Here is a 20,728-nt window from a genome sequence, read left to right on the forward strand (position 1 = left end):
AAAATGTTATTATTTGAAAATTTGCAAACACATTTTTAATTTTATTTTTCAGTTCTCGTGTTAAATAAAATTATAAAAAAAATGATCCAAGAAGGCAAAAATACATCCCGCGAAAAATTTAGGAATACATGGTGTTATTTGATAAAATTGAAAATGAAGTGTTGAATTTTAAGTAATGAAGTTTTAGAATTATAAATTGAGAATTTTTATTTTATTTTATTTTATATTCTATTAAATTTTAAGTGTTTATTTTTTGGTGATTGAAGTTATTGTCACTTATGTGATATTTAAAATGAGTTATCCAAAATATACACGTTAGAACTTAAAAAATAAAAAATTAATAATTCAAATCTTGAACTAATTTTTTTTTTTTTTTTTTTTTACAATAATAATTTCAAGACACAATTGAATGATATAATGAATTCATAATTAAGTACTTTAACACGCAACATATATATATATATATCAATCACAATTAAGTAAAACGTAATGTAATTTAACGACGAAGCGAGGGCATGTTCGTCCAGAACTCATCGCTCTTCTTTATATACTGTCTAGTAGTCATCTACAACTTCAAGCAGCATATATTCCCACCTTATTCGTAACCCTAGCACAAACCCTAGACGGCCATCTCTCTCTCTCTAACGAGAAAAAGATGTCGCACTTTGGAAGATCTGGTCCTCCAGACATCAAAGACACCTACTCTCTCCTCGTCCTCAACATCACTTTCCGTAATTTCTCCAATCTTTCTCACCAATTATCTATCCTCTTCCTTTCACATTCTATCTCTCTCTCTTCTTTTTTCACTGATTTATCATTTTTTTCTTCAATTTTTGTTTTCAAATTTATTAATTTTTGTTTTTCAATAGGAACTACTGCCGATGATCTGTTCCCCCTTTTCGATAAGTATGGGAAGGTCGTTGATGTCTTCATCCCCAGGGACAGAAGGTTTTCTCAGAGTCTCCATATTATCATACACAAATATATGTATATGTAATGTCAGTTGTGTGTATAGGGTTTATTATTTGGTTGGATGAGTTGAAATTGATTTATATATGATGATTCTAGGACTGGTGATTCGCGAGGGTTTGCTTTTGTTCGGTATAAGTATGGGGACGAGGCCCAGAAAGCTGTTGAGAAGCTAGATGGTAAGTTCTGAACTTCTTGTGTTATGTTTTGGAACTCCTTTCTAAATTCTCGGGAAGTTGTGTTGCTTATAATGTATTTGGGTTGCTATTTTAGGGCGAATTGTTGATGGCAGAGAGATAATGGTTCAGTTTGCGAAGTACGGACCTAATGCTGAACGAATGTGAGTCACTTGGTGCGGTTTATGTTAGCTTTCCTTATCTAATATACATAGACTTTTCTTATATTCAAGTCATGTGTCTAGTTTTATGCAAAATTGTTTGTTCAGTAATGTTACCAAGCATGCCTTGATTTGGGTGTTTTTATTAACTTTTGAAAAGTTTGCTATTTTTCCTGAATTCTTCCACCTCTAAATACCATGTTCTTGTATGTTTCTAATATATACACACATGTACATTTGGAGCTTTATAGTGTTGTATTTCCACTACATATATTTTGAGAAGTGTATCTCTGAGTTGGAGATGTGTCATCAAGTTAGTTGGTTTTGATTTTCATTTTCAGTCACAAAGGGAGGGTAATGGAACCAGTATCAAGGTCAAAAGGCGGAAGGTCAAGAAGCCGTAGTCCTCGGCCGAGGTGAGGATCCTTCCAAAAGTAACTTCTGGTTAAGTTTACAATCAATATACTCTAATACTAGTTTCTAGATTGATACAGAAGACTGTCACTCGAGGCTCTCTGATATGTTAGAGTGCCCACGGCCAATTATACCTAGAGAGAGTAAAAAGGTCTTATGGATTTTAATTTTTAACTTACTTTTTGAATTAGTGTCGATCCTTGTTTAGATTTCAGTTAATTAATTGATTATGTTTCTCAATTGCAATCTTAGAAACATATAATGCAATAAATAAAACAAAGCAGAGACATAATATATTTTACATAGAAAATCCTAAATAAAAAAAAGCCATGAAACCTAATCCAGGAAGTTCGAGATCCGCTATATGAAAAAGAGGTCACAGATTAAGTTACCAGACTTTAACCTAAGAATCACCTAGTCTCTCCCTCCTTAAAACTTATGCAAGATCTTCCCAGATCTTCCAGCTGCTGATCAATCGACAGACTTGTTCCTCGTGTACTCTGCAGTCTCTGCTCATCCGTGGACTTCTAATCTCCATTACCATAGACATTCGATCAACTTGTTTTTTGCGAACTACTTGATTGATGCTCCGATGAATAATTTAAATTCTGCTCCTGACTTTGATTCTCTTAATCACATATAGTACCATTTTGTATGATTTTTCAAAGCTTTCCCTCTCGAAAAATATAAATTCTTTCACTAGTTGAAAACTCTTGTGAGAGATACCCTACTGATTATAAGCCCATGTAGTATTGTAAGTAAAATCCTTATAGGATTCTGATTTGAGAGAGTTTCCATGCAAGTGTGTCTATATGGTTCAATTGATCAAGCTTTTTGATTGACAATCACTGCCATAGCCTCGATTGATCGAGGCATTCTGGATTTATAAACATTTTTCAGCAAAAATCTCGATCTATCGACTAATTCAATTGAGGTTTACAGTTTTATAAAAATTCCTGTTTTGAAAAATATGTTTATCAAAATCAATTGACCATTTGGTCGATGTGGCCATATTATTAACACTTCCTGTGACTCTTTAGGGGGCATTGTGGTTGCAGAAGAACTTTAAAATCATTTGGGAGACTTTCAAATTGTAGTTTTCATATATGCAAGTGTGATGTAAGATCTGGATAACTGTGCCCTTTAGCCACATGACTGACACTTGTATGGCTTGCTTTTTTATTCAATTTTCAATTTTTCTACCAGGGATAGAGAATCTGTATGGGCATGTCATTCATCTTTTAAGGTGTCAATTATAAAGAAACCATCTGTATATTGTTTTTGTTTTGTCATAGAAAATTAATATATATATTTGGAATATCTGCTTGTTTTATTATGAACTGAAAATGGTCTACAGGATGGTGTAAACTCAATTTTTTTCTGTTACATTTTTCAGATCTTATATGCTTTGTATTTTTTTTTTTAAATGTTTGTTTATTATTAATTAAAACAATTTTCAATAAAAGATTCAGGATTTCACTTTTTTATTATATTTGTTGCCTTTTGTTTTGACTATCAGGTCTAGGGGTGAACTAAGGGACAGGGATTCCAGGAGGAGAAGTCGCAGCAGAAGTAGGGATAGATATGACCGTGAGCGGCATAGGGGAAAGGAAAGAGATTATCGTCATCGTAGCAGGAGCCGTAGTGGAAGTCCTGTTTATCACAAAAACCGTGGAAGAGGCAGATATGATGATGAGAGGCGTAGCCGGAGTCGGTCTTATGGAAGGTATTCTCTCTCTCTCTCTCTCCAAATATTTTCAGCATTGAACTGTGTTCCTTTATTTTCTGTTATCAAATTCTGCATGTGCATATATTGTAGTGCCTCCCCTGCCCGGCGTAGCCCGAGTCCTCGGAGGAGCCCATCTCCACGCAGGACTCCTCCTTCTAGGGATGTAAGTCCTGTGGGACGCAATCACAAAGAACGCTCACCTACTCCAAAAAGTGTATCACCACGTGGTCGACCTGCTGATTCTCGAAGCCGATCTCCACGTAATTCTGATGCTGATGTGAGTCCTGAACCTACTTCTCATTATTGACTTTAGTTAAGAGTTTGTCGCTTAATTGTGTGTTTTTTTGTTTTTGTTTTTGTATCTCCCTTTTTTTGTTTCATTACAGGAGTAAGAGAGCACCAGACCATGGGATGCAGAATTGACCTAAATGTATCATGTTTGGCTGCATTCCTTCTTTTGGGGACATTTTCAGATTTGCCAGTATGATGAATGCTAGAATTGATTGCTGTAGGCGGATTTCTAAGGTTATAACATTTTATTTATGTACTTGATACATCCCTGCAGGTAGTTTTGACTGTAGTTTCTGTGTTCTTTACCATCAGTTAATACTATCAGTGGCTTAAGTGCGCATTGTGATGTTATTTTATCCTTGCTTTACTTGATACATCCCTACAGTTAGTTTTGAGGCATGCATGTTGATTAATATTACTTAGTCTTGATTAATATTAGTTTAGATAACTGAAGTTTTAATTTATGATGGACCATGTACTGGCCTTGTATAGTTGTGCCCGGGAAGAGTGGTTATGGCTGACTGGCGAGATGATGTAGCAGCTGTTGATGCTGTCTTTACTCTGCTGTCGGTTGATATCATTCTCTTGCTGGTTGCAAAGTACAGTGTCTTTACAAATTGACACTGATGATCATGATTGGTAAGGGTTAGAATACTCGGATATATTGAGGTCACTTGGGATTATGACTTCTGACTTGATCATCTTTCCTGTGATTTTTGCTAACTCTAGATTTTGCCATTTTGGGCCTAGAAAGGAATATTATTTGCTATGATGATCTCAAAGGTAGCTGATGCAGTTATCTGCTGGACCAGATGTTCAGCTATGTATATTCTAATATGAAACCTGCTATGCTGTACATCGTTACAATGAGGTTGGATGTGGCGACGAATACATAGCCACTTGTTTATTCCAGTTTTCGGTTAGACTTTACCTCATCTATTGCCTGGCTTTTAGGTTAACTATTGTGGCATGTGCTGAAACAATTTCGTACATGCACTTGCCAATATGGCTCTAAGCTGATACCAGTTCATTATCTTACAGCAAAAAAATCGTGGCTGTAGCTGTAAAATGATAGCTGATATCTTTGTAGATCGGTTGTTGCTGCACTTGTTGCTGATAACTATCGAATCTGATGCTACTGTTTTTGGTGTTGATGAGTGATGCTTGGTATGGTAGCTGTGTTGCAGCTGGCTCCAGTAGATGTGGTTTCTTTCTTTGCGTTCCAGTTGCAAATGCAGAGGTTGAGTTTTAGTTTTGGTTTGCATTTTCTTAGAATATATTTTTGCAGTTACACCCTATTTCCCATTAATTTATGTGAATTTCTTGCTGGTTGAATTATACTTCTATGATTTATTCTTATTAGTTGCATTGTGTTAGAATTTTGTTTGAAAATATAATTGTTCATAAAACCATTATACTGTGTTTCTTTTGTTAAATTATTACTTCAGTATCTGTGATGTGCGCTTGTTGAACGCTCTTTCGCATAGGAACTCCATTTAAGCCATAAAATAAAATAAATATATTAAAAAATGTTGTTATTAACTGCCCTTAGATTTTGGGATTTCATAAATCCTATGCTAAAACACATACCCACACATACCACGAGTTCATAGAAGCAGGTGGATGCTATATAGCTATCTTTGGAGCTGATTTCCTCGTCCATTCTTACGATTTATACGTGATAGTGTTTGGCAAGGTTTTTGGTTCATCTTTTATGTTGCAAAGTCAAATGGAAGTCCTTTTTGTATTAGGGCATTACATCTGCATTCCATTGCCAGCTTTTCTTACTGGTTCAGATTAAGTCTAATTTAAAAGTATGAATCGTATTCCTTTTGTTACTATTTTTGTAGTGGATGGTGAAAATGTTGGAACTTATGTCTTCAACTTGGTGATTTTAAAGGAAAAAGAAATTGTGACTGGTATGTTAGTGCTTGAAATGATTATGGCTTTGCTTTAAAGTCGCAATACGGGAATGCCTTGTTTGCACATGGCTTTAAGTTCCGATGTTGGAGTCAGTTCTATCACACTTTACTTTCAATATCTGGACATTGTTTTCTTTGGGTTTGCTTCCCTCCGAGTGCTTTCTTAATGAAATTTTACTTAAATATATTAAAAAAAATTATATAGGCATTGCTTTTAAGTCCTCTTGCAAATTCTAGGCTTGACCAGTGTTGTCGAAGGCGCGCATAGTGTCCAGGCTCGTTAAGGCGCAGTATTTGTTTCTGTTGCGTCCCCAAGTGTGCCTTTGACAATACTTGAACCATTAATAGGAAATATGAACCATTAATAGGAAATATTTTGGTAACACTGGGCTTGGCTGATACTTAAAAGCAGTCAAGACCAGCATGAAGCATTGAAGGCTAAATTTGTGGTCAGATCCTCTATCAGTGGAGCGCCTGGAATTTCATTCCATTAGTCTTTCTTTCTCTGAAGTATTAGTTGTTGGGCATGGCTGCTTTTTGTGGTTTTTTTTTTTTCCATTGCTTTTTGTGGTTTATGAGTTCTGAGATACACTACTGCACTACCTTTCCTGTTATGCTTCTTTTAGGCTGATTTGCAGTTTTTTACCTTTTTATTTATTGATAATTAGTGGTTTTGTTGTTGAGGGAGGGTAATAGGAGAGGTTTCATCATTATCACTTGCACAATTTCACCATGTGGTGGTTGTAGGGAATTTATATTATTAATATTGTTGCATGGATTGGACTTATAAAAAAAAAATATATATATTGTTGCATGGATTGGAGAAATTTTTGGGAAAAAATTGGATCAATTTCATAATTAGATTTAGATAAGATCTTAAAGTGTTTATATCCTAGCTTCATAAATGGAGGTTGAGTTGTATGTGGATCTACATTTCTGCAATCTGTTACTTACTTATTTTCTTGAGGTCTAACTTTTGAGCCATTCAGTGGTACATGGGCGATGGAAAATGATTGAAACAAGTCTCCGTGGGACTATCCTTTTAGAAATCGTTTGGAGTGGAAAATCATCATATATGATAGCTGAAGTTGAATGTTCTTGTTTATCAAGGCTAAGGATCCAACTTTATATTATATTTAACATAAGATATAAAATTTGAAATTTAGGTTTGTGTTCCAACTCAGTTTTGTAACAAACTTTTGAGGATAAGATTAGTCAATAATTAGTGAAGTTTTTGGTTGCATCATCAACCTTGTACTCCTAGCTTTTAAAAGAGGAGAGCGGTGCTAAATGTAGAGCAGTCTATAGGATATGGTAATGTTTTACCTGTTAGATTCTGCCTGTTTTGACTTCTATCTATATGTTATTATTCTTCAAGCTTAGACATGTTAGCAACTTGAAATGACAGGTGAAGGATTAGAATATTTTTAGAACATTAAGTTTCCTGCTTCTGTTCTGTTATGCAATTTAACGGACAGTTCAATTTCCATATGAGGCATTGGCTAGAGAAAGTGCACGTTGAAAAGAATGGTTGCCAGTCCACCGGCTAGCATAATGATGATTAGGGTTGTAGCAGGATCTTTCAAACTTTCCTTTGTTCAATAGGTCCTTCCCCAACTTCCGTCTTAGAGACAAAGTATACCCATCATCCTAGAGGAGCGTCACTAGATCCCTGTATACCGTCCTTTTCGAAACCACTCCCATAGGGATGTGGGTCTATTATTAACTTATAATTTAAACTATTACATTAGATTAAAACTATGGTAACTTTAAATATATTAGTTAAATTTAGTTTATTACATTAATTAATAAGATATAAATTTATTAAATTAATATAAGTTGAAGGGAAATACGGTCATTGCAACAAATACATTTATATATTTTGGGGTGTGGAGTATCAGATAACTATTGTGAGGTAGTACATATGAGTTCATTTGGTATTTGTTTGGGTTTTCATTAATAATGGTGAGTAGCAACCTGTGCCAGTACTATATGACCTTTGAAAACTAAGGATTAAAGGTTGAGTGATTTGTTGTATTTTATCATGATAGATATGAATCCAGTTATTAACTGTGTATTAATCGTGTACCAATGCATAGTGTGTGTGTTTTTTTTTCCTCCTCTATTTTTGTTTTAACTGTCCTTAATTAGTGATTGATGTGGTTGTTATTTGTTATATGATCACTTGTTTTAAAATTTTCATTAAAAATGTTTTCCATGGATCACAATTAGTTTTATTTTATTCGATAAACTAGTGATGGCAGTCATTTCCTTCAATTATTTTAATTTTGCATACATTTGGTCTCATTTTTTCTTTTTATTTTTCTTTTTTCATTGGCATTTGGAGTAATAATGATAGCACTCCTCTTCACGTTAGTGAAATCAGTGCAACATTACTTGTAATAAATTAATTGTACATTACTTGTGAAAAAAAATAAATTAATTGTACATTAAATTTCCTGTAGAAAGATTGAAAGCACGTGGCCCGGTAAACCTGTGTAGTAGATTGATCAAATAAAATTCCTAAAAACTAATGAAAGTAGTGTCAAGTTTTTTTTTTTTAATGGGTTTTGGCATAGCTCTATTATTAATATTGTTTTAAACTTCGTAAAAATATGTGATGTGCTACAAATGTGTTTGATGATATAGATTGATGATACGTGGACGTTTGAGCTTCATTAGAACCAAACTATAGGAATGTATATCTTAGGATGTGATTGGCGAATTATATATATATATCTATCTATCTATCTGGCCATGCAATGCGAAAATTCTAAACTTGCAATGAATCAATCCCATTCAAAATAAAGGAAGCCTTCAATTATTGAGCACCAAAATTGGAACACAAATAATGTAACGTAAACCAAAATTTGATCCCGGTATTGAAGCCGTGTTGTTCAGGCTCTGGTTTTAGGTGTTCGGTTCTCGTCTTTTTGTTTCTGCACTATGGGTTCGTCGTTGCGGTGGTTCTTTTGTTTGGGCCTTCTGTCTCCTTCCCGTCGGCCGTTGCAACTCCAGCCTTACCGGTCCTCCGATCTAGAGTTTCTCGATCCCTTTTAGGTTTGTTCTTGGCCCTGTTCTCCCTTTGGCGATTTCGTTTGGCCTTGAATTTCGGTTTCAAATCCCTTTGTGGGATAATTTTCCTTTGATGCCGTTTGTCGGTGTCTATTGTGTCTGGTGCTTCCCGATGATGGTGGTGTTTTCCGCCGAGTACGTCTTGCTGCCGTCGTGCCTTTGGCGTCTGGTTCACGCGCGGTGTGCTGTGATGGGTCCGGGTCCGGCTTCTGGGTCTTGTGGTTGGGTTGCTCTTCTTGCTGCCGGCTTGCTGACTTTTTGGCCGCTTTCTGGGCTTCCATTTCCGGCGAGTTCTATTGTGTTGGGTCCATCGTGGACGGCCACGTCCCGTCTTGGGTTTGCTATGTGTGGCGCTGCAATTAAGACACGTCGTTCCCACCACTTTCTGGCGCTTGTATTTGTTGTTGTGTGGCTGTTGGTACACCTTGGGTATTTGCCTCTCACCCGCCACGTCTTGTGTAATTTGGTGGGCCATGTGTCCCTAACCAATGCTCATGTTTTGTTGTGTTTTGTAGTCTTCTTGTTTTCGTGTCGGTGGTTGACCCCACCTTTGTACCTGGGTTGGGGCTTGTGCCTTGTGGTGTGGTTGTCTTTTGTGGATCTGTTTATTGTAAATGCCGTAGGAAGAATGTTTGGGGCACCAGAATTGAACTGAACATCTCTTTTAATATTAATAATTAATATTTAGGTAATGCAGGTTAATATATATATACGTTAGCAAATAAATTATTTTATTTTTTACATTTTATACCATGTATCACAAAATACGAATTTAGATAAAGTAAAAAAAAATAAAACACAACCAGGCTGTCAAGTGGACGTGACATAGTTCAAGTTTTCTTTTGCCATTGTTGGTCCAAGCTCTAATTTAGAGTTTCTCCTTTTAAATGTTAAAAAGTTACTCAGTACTGATTATGGTGTGTGTAGAAACTTGTGCAGTGATGAACAAGAATATATTAGTCATTTTAAATATAAGAGAGGTCATTTAAAATTTACCAAGGAAAGTACATTATATTACCGATCATGTTTATCGTTTTCTTCAACAACGTAGAACAATTCTAATCCTCAACTTACATCACAACGTTGTAATACAGTAATATACAGTACTCATTCCATTAAAAATCACACACACACACTTTATTTTAGTGTTATAAATGAGATTCTTACTTAGGCTCTTCATCAACAATGGCTAGAAGCTGCTAGAATGCCTTACAACTAAAAGTTAAATCTATTCTCTAGACCTCTTTTCTTACAAATTTATAATACAAAACTCTCTCTCTATATATGCGCACTCGTAAATATCACAGTGAACGCTTTCACTTGGAGGTTGATTTTTCAATTAAAAAAAGAGACTACAATCCTATGTAATATTTTTTACGAAAAAAAAAAAAAAAGAATTCTCTAATTGGATCTTCTTTGTTGGTATTCAAGGGTTATACGAGTTTGATCTTAAATCACCACGAAATTTTGATGAAGAACGGCACGATTTGATGTGCTTGTTGTTGATCACTGTGGAATGTTAACGAAGAACGATTTGATGTGTTTGTTGCTCTTCGCCTTTAGGTTTGGGTGTTGGGGATGAATGTCGGAAGAGTTTATGTATTTCTTTCGGAAATTCTAGATTTCTATATTTCTCAATTTCTGTACATATTCCTCCTTCCTCTATGACTCTATTGTTTTCTTGGATTAATAGGATGAGGACATGTGTCCTCCATAAGTATATGATTATAACTGGGCTGGACCGGTTATATTGTGATAATTATCTATAAAAATAATTATTCTAAATATATTTTATTAATAATAATTATCTTTTTATTTAATAACTTGGTTGGGCTAACTAAATAATTTAAGTTGACCAAGTTTTAGCAAATTAAATAATTTAATTAAACATGAGACCATATTTGTTGGGTTAATTTGTCAAAATAAAAGTTCATGAAATTTTAGTGTCTACAAATTGCTCCCACTTCAAGTCCTGCGTTTGACCGGATTTGTCTTTGTCCTCACTTCAACTCCCGTGTTTGACCGGACTTGTCTTGTATTTCAAGTGAAACTTAAAGTATCTAACTTGGTCTTTGAATTGTAAAGTTTCTGTTTTTGCTTTCCTATCCAACATTGAGTTGTAATTCTTCACTTTCCAATTTGAATTGAATTACACAAATCCTATTACAAATCGGAAGTATTTTATTACCTATATATATCACCCATGTCATAAGGTTTGACATCAATTATAGTATTATTGAAGACTTATTATGTTGAAGCTTTTGCCCGAGCAAATAATTGGTATGTCTTTTTCAATATTTTATTTTTTTAACTAATAATAATAATAATAATAATTCTGTTTCATTTTTTCTTCTTTCTTTTGCTGTATCGTGTGTTTCAAATTTTTTATTTATTTTTATTTATTTTATACCCATTGTTGACAAGTGATCACATGCATCACGCACGGCTAGAGAAATAATACCAAGACCTGCATGCCTCAAATGGCCATCATTGCAAAAGACTATTATATCTAAGTCAATTGCATAATCACTTTATTGCCCTGATGTTGAAGTCAATTGCATAATTGCTATGCCAATCTGTCCTTTCAAAAAAAAAAAATAATAAAATAAAAAAACAGAAGCAGCTTCTTTGGTCACATATTCGTGTAAGGGGCTTTTTTTATTTTTTATTTGCATTTTTATTTTTTTCACCTTTGAATTGACGCTTCTTCCTTTTTCTTTTTCTTTTTTTTTTTTTTTAGAATCCCGAAAATACTTTTCCAAAAGCACGGACGAGAATTTTGTCCTCCTAAACAGAGGTTGGAGTCCTCCTTTTAGACAACATCGATCTAATTCAAACTTTATTCTTTGTCCCATCATGGTGGTATTCAAGTGTTTCACAAAGCAAAATGTGACAATCCTAGAGAGCGAAAGTGAACGAAGAAGCCAATGAACCGTATTAAGTGTATATGGCTATCTTCTTAGTCATTATGCCATTCAAGTGCCTGACAACGAATATTCTCCGCCACATGCGAATTCACCAACTTTGGCCTTGATCAGATTAATGAAGAATTCATTGTCTCGGATGCCTTGATATTAAATTTTCCACTTCATGAGAGAGTAGTTGAAGAAAATCAATTTTCACTCTTGGGTCTCAATGTTCAGGCGAAGGAAGTATCATGAAGTATTCCCTCCAGGCTTTCTGTCGAACTATCGCACACCAAACTATATTGGGAATGGCTAGAAGATGTCTTGGCTCGCTACCACGACTTCCTGTCAAAACAACAACTATATGGCGCTATATTTGCCTCTCTGTTTTCATATAATTGTCATGGAGATATACTCAAAGCATTTCTCGAATGTTGGTGCCCCGCAACCAATACTCTTCATTGTTCTATTAGCGAGCTGTCAATTTCCCTTCGAGATTTACATATAATAAGCGGTCTCCCTCTTCAAGGAAGAATTTATGATGAAGTTATTCCGTGTGCAGAAGAACTCTCGAGAGCTGGCAACAACAAAAATTCTCTCCTATTGAGTTGTCAACATCTATTTTTAGCCTTCCACAAACTTTACAAGAAGTGCAAAAGAGAACAGAATGTGAAGCTATTTGACTGGATTAATTTCTACTTCAAAGGTGCAACAAGGCATACCAAACCCTCAAAGAGAGCAACAAGAAGCAAAGTTCAATGTCCAAGGGAGACTTAAAACCCTTATGGTATAATCCTTTTTGTCCGGCCGATGTCCACCGAAGAAAAGGAAGTATTCATTAACCTTAGTGTAGATGAAGCATTGAGAGACGCCACTTATCTAGCCGCCTTTTTAGCATGATGGCTTTGTAAATTTGCCTTGCTTGCACACCCTGGCAACATGATTAGTCCTGGGACTTTCAAGGTTGCAAGCATGTTGGCAAATGGCTGCAACATCTGTCTTTCCATCCCAGTTTTGGCTAGTGTTTACAAAGGCTTGAACGAGATTGTTTCCTCACCAGATCCTAGAAACTGTTCTACGATATTTCCTATACACTACGTAATCGAATGGTTGAGTGAATATTTCAGAAATAACTTCCTTGCCCCCCATACCAAATACTGGTCTCGAATGACATCATATGCAGGAGAAGGGGGAGCAAGACACTTTGATGAATTTGAAGCACAAAATTTATTCAGATCATGTCAAGGAGTAATTTTAACTCGTCTGTCCAGAAGATCTTCAAAACAACGACTCATTGTAAATGATAACAAGATGACAATGATCGACTCTGACTACTTAACCAATCTTCGATCATGTTATTTGGCATTGCGCTAAGATGACCGTCTCATCATTGAGTTGTACAGTCCACACAGATTTAGTCGACAATTTAGATACCACCAAGATATTCCTAGGAAATTGAAGAACGATCCTCGCAATTGCACCTCAGAAGAAGTCTTAAAGTGTTGGAAATCATTTGTCCGTTACTCTTCCTGTTGTGGCGCGTTGCTCCCCTCACAATCCAGCCACCAGAAGTTATCAATTACCAAAGCATATGCAAAATGGTGGTCCAGTGTATATGTTGATCCATTCAAAAAATAAAAGACCAACCTCAATGTCGACCAAGCGTACGACTTCTCTAAAGGAACCACCAACCAAAGTCAGAAAAGTCATCATTAATGCACCAAAGTCGAATTCTCTTTGCAGATAGAAAGCCACTGAAATTCATAACATCAACAACATCAATGCAGACATGCCAACGGAACAATTTCTGTCACTGGCACAATCTTAGCACCACTCAATTTGTTAATCAATTCAGGCGATGATAAAGATAAAGAAACTGACAATGAAGACCGTAACTGAAAACAAGTAGGAGAAAATACCATCCCATATGATCATGTCGTTATTCCCCATAATTCAGACTACTTGTTTGACTAAATTAATAGCAGTTTGGAACCCATCCAAGTAAGGCTTTTTTCTTTTTCTTTTTTTTTAGTCAAAAGGCAATGAAGGCTTTCTTGGAGAAGATGTCGTTATGGTTACTAATCCTATATGCAGTGGAGAATCTATTTATGGACCATATGCATTTGATTTGGTAATTAGAAGAAACCGTGTAATTACTCAAAATGAGAACAACTCTTTCTTACAAGAGGTGGAGTCCCATGAAAGGCGGTTATAACCCTAAGCTTCTTCGATCGAGAAAAAAGTTGAAAGCCAACAAAAGATTATGAATGTTGAAGAAATTCCTAACTATCATTGCATTATCGACTAAAAGACATCACCTTGGAGATGGTCAGACATTTCACCAAATTACACCTTCCGCAGCTACCTTTGACTCGAGGAGTGCTCTTTCCGAGATTAAGCACACGGCGGCCAAAGCATTTGGGAATATCATCAAGAGTAAAGTAATGTGTACCCCACTTTCAAAGATTCCATCTCTTAAGCCAAATTTTGATAAGATCTTTCTCGAAATCTCTAAACAATGTGTGGATTTTTCGGAGTTCCGCCAGAGAATTAATGCATACCTTTAGAATGGTAAAGAATATATATATCAAAGTTCGAATCATGCTATGTTGATGATTTGGTGGTTAAGACGAAAAAGCGAAGAAATCAATTATAGGATCTACGTACAGTTTTTAATCGCTTTAGAAAATATCAACTCAAGATGAATCCCCTTAAATGTGTGCATTTGGTGTCACTTTAGGGAAATTCCTTGGGTACGTCATACGTCATCGTGGTATTGAGATTGATCCTTATAAAGTCGAGGCCATTCAGAAGATGCCGCCACCATAGAATTTACGCGAGCTTCGAAGTTTACAAGGTCAACTTGTGTTCATTCGTCGGTTCATCTCAAATTTAGCAAGCTGGTGTCAACCTTTTAATCGACTCATGAAGAAAGATACTCCATTTAATTGGAATTAATCTTGCCAAAATGCTTTTGATAGCATCAGGAAGTACATTCTTAATCCATCGGTATTAGGAGCACCTGTACCTGGAAAACCATTTATACTTTACATTGCTGCATAAGAAGAATTGCTGGGTGCCCTCATTGCTCAGAATAATGAAGAACATAAAGAGAAGACCTTGTATTATTAATTCGCATACTTATCTCGACTGAAGTCGCAAAATTATCCTCCAATTGAAAAGACATGCCTCACGTTTGTCTTCACCTATAATAAATTGAGGCATTTTTTTTTGGCTCAATGTTAAATAACATGATCAAAGATTAGTGAGGTAGTCAGAGTTGATCATTGTCATCTTGTTATCATCTACAATGAGTCGCTGTTCTGAAGATCTTCTGGACAGACGAGTTCAAATTACTCCTTCACATGATCTGAATAAATTTTGTGCTTCAAATTCATCAAAGTGTCTTGTTCCTCATTCTCCTGCATATGACATCATTCGAGGTCAGTATTTGGTATGGAGAGTAAGGAAGTTAGATCTGAAATATTCACTCAGCCATCTGAATACGTGGTATATAGGAAATATCGTAGAGCAGTTTCTAGGATTTGGTGAAGAAATAATCTGGTTTAAGCCTCTGTAAATGCTAGCCAAAACTGTGATGGAAAGACAGATGTTGCAGCCATTTGCTAACATTCTTGCAACCTTGAAAGTCCCAGGACAAATCATGTTGCCAGGGTCTGCAGGCAAGGCAAATTTGCAAAGCCAACATGCTAGAAAGGCGGCTAGATAAGTGGTCTCTCAATGCTTCATCTACACTAAGGTTAATGAATACTTCTTTTTCTTCGGTGGACATAAGTTAGACAGGAGGGATTATACCAGAAGGGTTTTAAGTTTTCCTTGAACGTTGAACTTTATTTCTTGTTGCTCTCTTTGAGGGTCTGGCATGCCTTGTTGCACCTTTGAACCAAAAATTAATCCAATCAGATAGTTTCACATTCTATTCTCCTTTGCACTTCTTGCAGAGTTTGTGGAAGGCCAAAAATAGATGTTGACAACTCAATGGGAGAGAATTTTTGCTGTTGCCAACTCTTGAGAGTTTTTCTGCACAAGGAATAACTTCATCTTAAATTCTTCCTTGAAGGGGGAGACCGCTTATTATATATAAATCTCGAAGGGAAATTGACAGCTCGCTAATAGAATAATGAAGAATATTGGTTGCGGGACACCAACATTCTAGGAATGCTTTGAGTATATCTCCATGGCGATTATATGAAAACAGGGAGGCAAATAGAACGCAATATAGTTGTTGTTTTGACAGAAAATCGTGGTAGCGAGCCAAGACATCTTCTAGCTACTCCCAATATAGTTCGATGTGTGGCAGTTCAACATAAAGGCTAGAGGGAATACTCTATGATACTTCCTTCGCCTGAACATTGAGACTCAAGAGTGAAAACTGATTTTCTTCAACTACTCTTTCATGATGTGTAGAATTTAATATCAAGGCATCCGAGAATATGGATTCTTCATTAATCTGATCAAGGCCGAAGTTTGTGAGTTTGGATGTGGCTTTGCGTGTCCAATGTGGTGGAGAATATTCGTTGTCAGGATCAGGCACTTGAATGGCATAACGACCAAGAAGAGAGTCAGATAAACTTAATATGGTTCATTGGCTTCTTCGATCACTCTCACTCTCTAGGATTGTCACATTTTACTTTGTGAAACACTTGAATACCACCATAATGAGACAACGAATAAAGCTTGAATTAATTCCACGGTGATCAACAATAAGCACATCAAATCGTGTCGTTCTTCATCGAAATTCCACGGTGATTCAAAATCAAACTCGTGTAGCCCTTGAATACCAACAAAGGAGATCGAATCAAAGGATTTTATTCTTTTGTAAAGAATATCACAGCGGATTGTACTCTTTTTTATTTATTGAAAACTAATAAAATTCCATTTGTTCCTTATTTCATTCTTTATTTGCACACTACGAAATTTGTGTATATGTAAGTTGTTGTTGAGTTTCTAATCACTTCTCATTCAATGCTTCCAGTTCTTGAAAACGTAAGATGATATTTTCTTCACTCGTAAGACCTTTTTGTATGATAGTGTGATGTTTCCAATTTTCGGCATTTTTCATTTTTTCTAGAATTCTGTTGATGCCAGGGTATTTTCGTCATTTTATGTTTTGCGTGCCGGACGCCGTGGGGTGTGCCGGGTGTGTCAATGAGTTGTTGGGGCATCTCATTGAGTTCGGCACTCTTTGAAATGCAAGGTTGTCATTTTTCCATATTTTTCCATTTTTTGGATCGGACGATCCCGTGTGGGACCCGCTATCGGTATTGTTGTGCACTGGGATTTTAGTTGGGTTCATTTACATTTTATGCATTTTATTTTATGTGACTTATGTGACATTTGTATGGTGGAGCATTATATGTAATTGTGTGGTGTAGAATTAAAGACAAAAGATAAAGGGAAAATAAAATAAAATAGGTGGGACCCACCATTATCTCACAAAAGAGTTAGAGACCACATTTTGGTCTCATTTCCTTAATTCTCTCTCTCATTCCCGTAGCTCTCTCTTCCTCCCTCTTCTTTTTCATTTTTCTTTTTCTTTTTGTATCAAACTTTGATCTTAGATTTCTCCCACAATATTTGGAGTTTTTAGAAGCCGTTTGCACCAAATCGAAGCCCACAACGAGGCCTTCAAATCCCTACAAGCAATTTCAGTTTTGGTGCTCCCTAAGATTTTCAAAAATCTAGACCCATTTTGAGGGTTTTGCATCAATTTGAGGTAGGGGTTCCTAAACCATCATTTTTCTTGTTTTTGAATTAATTGTTTTGAAGATGATGTAAATGTTACATGTGAAGTTTATGATTATATGTGCTATTTGGATTGTACAAAAAACATGCTTATGTGTTAATCTTTTTATCTAATTGTTGATCTTACATGCCTATTATGTTATAAAACTTGCTAAAGATGGTATGTGATGGCATGTGAACTCTTCCTAAAATACTTGTAGAGAATGTTCAATTGTGTGGTATAAAATTCCTTATTTCTATGGCATTATGAACATGAGACATACATGCATACTATGGGGCATGAAGATAGGAAAAGTGTTTTGGAATGAAAAAGGGGAATTTTGGGGAAGAGGTTTCGATTAAAGTGTTTTATGAAAACCCGGTCACCGCGGAGTCATCAAAGGGCTAGTAGGTTAATGTAACTTAGAGGGAACTAGCGAGATTGCCCTAGCGTGGTTGAGCTATTTGGGCCTCAAATAACGCTGCAGAGGTACCAACGGTTAGGGACAATAGCCAATCCTTCTTTCGGCGCTGAGAGGGTACCAAAGGGGGTTACATTAACGGTTTGAAAAGTGATGGTTTTGAATGTTGAAAATGGGGAGCGACATCGGCATACATTGCATTACATTACATTGCACCGTATTATTTATGTTGAGATTGGATATGATGTTGTATTTTCCCAACATGGTATGATCCCGCTTCCCATTGTCCTATTCATTGTTTGGATTCACGGGACTACAAGAGGTGTGTCTTAGGCATCACATACTGAGCAATTCGCTCACCATTTTTTATATTAACATTTTTCAGGACACGGCAAGGAGTTGGCGGATGATAATCCACCACAGGCTTGAGAGGACTTAAAGGACATTTTGAAAGTATTTGAGAAGCTTGAGTTTATTTTGTGTAGTGGCGTGATAAAGATTGTACTAAGTTTATTTGGCATGAATAGTATGTTATAACTTGAAGCTTGAATTCATTTTGTTGTAAATTAAGACAATGGCAAAGACTATGTATAAACTCCATGTAATTGAATTTTATGACATTGTAATCGTGATCAAGTGTTGGTACTCATGTCCATGATTGTTAAATTACCCATTTTTAAATGTTTGGGATACGTTTAACCTATTTCAAAGTCCCCATTTTAGTTTCTCCTTCATCTCCAAAGTGCAGCACTTCAGTATCAGGATCAGGGCTCGAAGAAGCCATTTCGGTCGACCGAAATGGCGCATCGGTCGACCGAACCAATTGCATGCTCTCGGGATCTTGGGTTTCGGCCGACCGAAACAGCACTTCGGTCGATCGAAGTAGGGGAGCTCATTTCGGCCGACCGAAGCTCCACTTCGGTTGACTGAAATGAAGGTTATTATTATTTTTTATTTTTATTTTTATTTTTTATTTTTTATTTCTTTTCTGGCATTTATCACGCTAAATGTTGAAATGTGTTTTGAGACTTCCTACAGGTATAGTTCAAGTGCAATGATAATGCTTTGACTCTAGAAATGTCGAGTTTGACGTAGGTGACCTCGGGTTCGAGTAAGGACCCGCTAACAGTTCGGGCTTCCGGGTTCGGGGCGTTGCAGATAATCCTTAAAGAAGGGATCTGTTGAAGTACACCGGCTTATCAATTATCACAGTGCCATTTCATATTTTACCGCTTTCATAATAAAATTTCTTATTCTTAATATAACCTAAATAATAAGGAATATACCAAAATAATAGAGTAATAATAGTAATATGAAATGACAACTAAATAAATAAATAAATAAAAGAAAACATCAAGTTGTAGGCTGAATAAATGAGACTATTGAATGCCTATTATTGATCTTTTTTCTCTTTTGAATTGATAAAATAAATATTATTTATATGTATGTGAATACAACATTAATATGTTTTAAGTTGTAACAAGAGTCTTTTCTCTCTCATGAATTCAAAAAAGTAAGGCCCAATCATATCTCATTTATCTTCCAAAGTAGTGTGAGTGTGGTGTGTGTATGTTTCTTGCCAATGACAAAAAAAAAAAAAAAAAGATGGAAGGAAAAAAAAAACAGTAATATTTATGTTTGTGAATGTAACATAGTTATATATGTTGTAATGAGGGTGAAATTACATATTATTTTACTAGATTTTAAAAAATTTAAAGTAATAATTAAAATGTGTTAATTTTCTCAAATTCGTCAATTCATGCCATTAAACACCCCTCCAACAACCTTGAGCTTTGAAGAGTTGGAATTGTCTATTCATTGCTTGTTTTATCACAGTAATTTTATTATTATTATTATTATTTTTGGGAAAGGTAAATAAAGTTTATTGGATAAAAAATATATTACAATCAAACTCATAAAGAGCAACACATGGCAAAGTTCTAAACACACCTAAGCATGACATGACTAAGGTTATTGTTACAAGTAGGGCTGATCACAGATCGAATCGGTTCAGTTTTGGGTAAAATTCAAACCAATTCGGTCCTCACGGATTGGCTAAATCTGAAACCAAACCGATCCATGGGGACTCTTAATTCGAACCAAACTGATCCGTGAAATAACGAATTAGTTCGGTTCGGTTCCCACAGATTGGGTTTAACAGAACACAACAAAAAAACTGAAATTAGAGGCAAAATACTATTTTCGTTTGAGTCATGCATGAATTTAAAGGGAAAAAGAGAATCTGTTATTGTTAACTCTGTTTCGAAATACTGATTTTCGTCTGAGTCATGCATGAATTTCTAAAGACTATACATATTAATAAATGGGCTATGAAAATGACAAAGTAGAACTGAAATTAAGTGACGAGATGGAGTAATCAAGATTTTTTTTCCAGAATAGAAGAACAAAAATTCATAGAAGAAAATAATGAAAAACTTATGAACTCACTGGAAATTAGATGTAGATGAAGAGGAAATGATCGGTCGATATAAATTGGAGATGCTTACTTGTCTGGGTTCCCTAAGAGACTGTGAGCAAAACAGTGGATTTGTAGGATCAGATGAGACTTGATGGGAGGCCAGAGACACATGCAAATGAAAGGAATATAAAAACTAAAAAATGTAAACAGTAAAGCATCGTAGGTTCGTAAAACAATAAAACAAACTTAATGATTAAAGAAAACAAAACTATCAATAATATATTATGTATATAATTTTTTAATATATGTTATATAATATATGTATATTAGTTCTACGGATTGGCCACAGATCAGTTCCGTTTTTTCCGCACCTAATCCATTAACCAATCTGGTTATTACGGATTATTAATTTTTCAATTCATCATCGAGCCACGACACTAGAAAACCAAACCGAACCATACAAATCGAATCAGATTGGTTCGATTTAGCTGATTGACGG

At 35.6% G+C, this 20,728-nt stretch overlaps 1 protein-coding gene and 1 long non-coding RNA gene across 8 annotated transcripts; both read left to right on the forward strand.

Annotated features, from left to right (window-relative positions):
* The first annotated feature begins 559 nt into the window (after positions 1-559).
* Positions 560-9,429, forward strand: LOC132279764 (serine/arginine-rich splicing factor SC35-like). Of its 7 annotated transcripts, none has more exons than XR_009471390.1 (11): positions 562-731; positions 870-948; positions 1,069-1,148; positions 1,243-1,309; positions 1,648-1,722; positions 3,240-3,446; positions 3,540-3,726; positions 3,836-3,974; positions 4,233-4,379; positions 4,470-4,659; positions 4,782-9,429. XR_009471390.1 is itself a non-coding variant. In XM_059781803.1 (8 exons), exons 1-8 carry the CDS (start codon positions 656-658, stop codon positions 3,839-3,841), a joined length of 777 nt encoding a protein of 258 aa, XP_059637786.1. In that variant the 5' UTR covers positions 562-655; the 3' UTR covers positions 3,842-4,091. The 7 variants fall into 7 exon arrangements, 1 of the variants encoding a protein (XP_059637786.1); XR_009471391.1 differs by having other exon boundaries at positions 4,491-4,659; XR_009471393.1 differs by having other exon boundaries at positions 4,495-4,659.
* A 7,154-nt stretch (positions 9,430-16,583) lies between these two features.
* On the forward strand, positions 16,584-18,440 carry LOC132278921 (uncharacterized). Its single transcript, XR_009471170.1, has 2 exons — positions 16,584-17,380; positions 18,196-18,440. It is a non-coding gene; the product is annotated as an uncharacterized LOC132278921 (long non-coding RNA).
* The last annotated feature ends 2,288 nt before the right edge of the window (positions 18,441-20,728 follow it).

This window comes from Cornus florida, unplaced genomic scaffold, assembly GCF_030987335.1.
Source record: "Cornus florida cultivar Cherokee Brave unplaced genomic scaffold, ASM3098733v1 CherokeeBrave_3.0.0_Hap2_Chr10, whole genome shotgun sequence".
NCBI lineage: Eukaryota > Viridiplantae > Streptophyta > Magnoliopsida > Cornales > Cornaceae > Cornus > Cornus florida.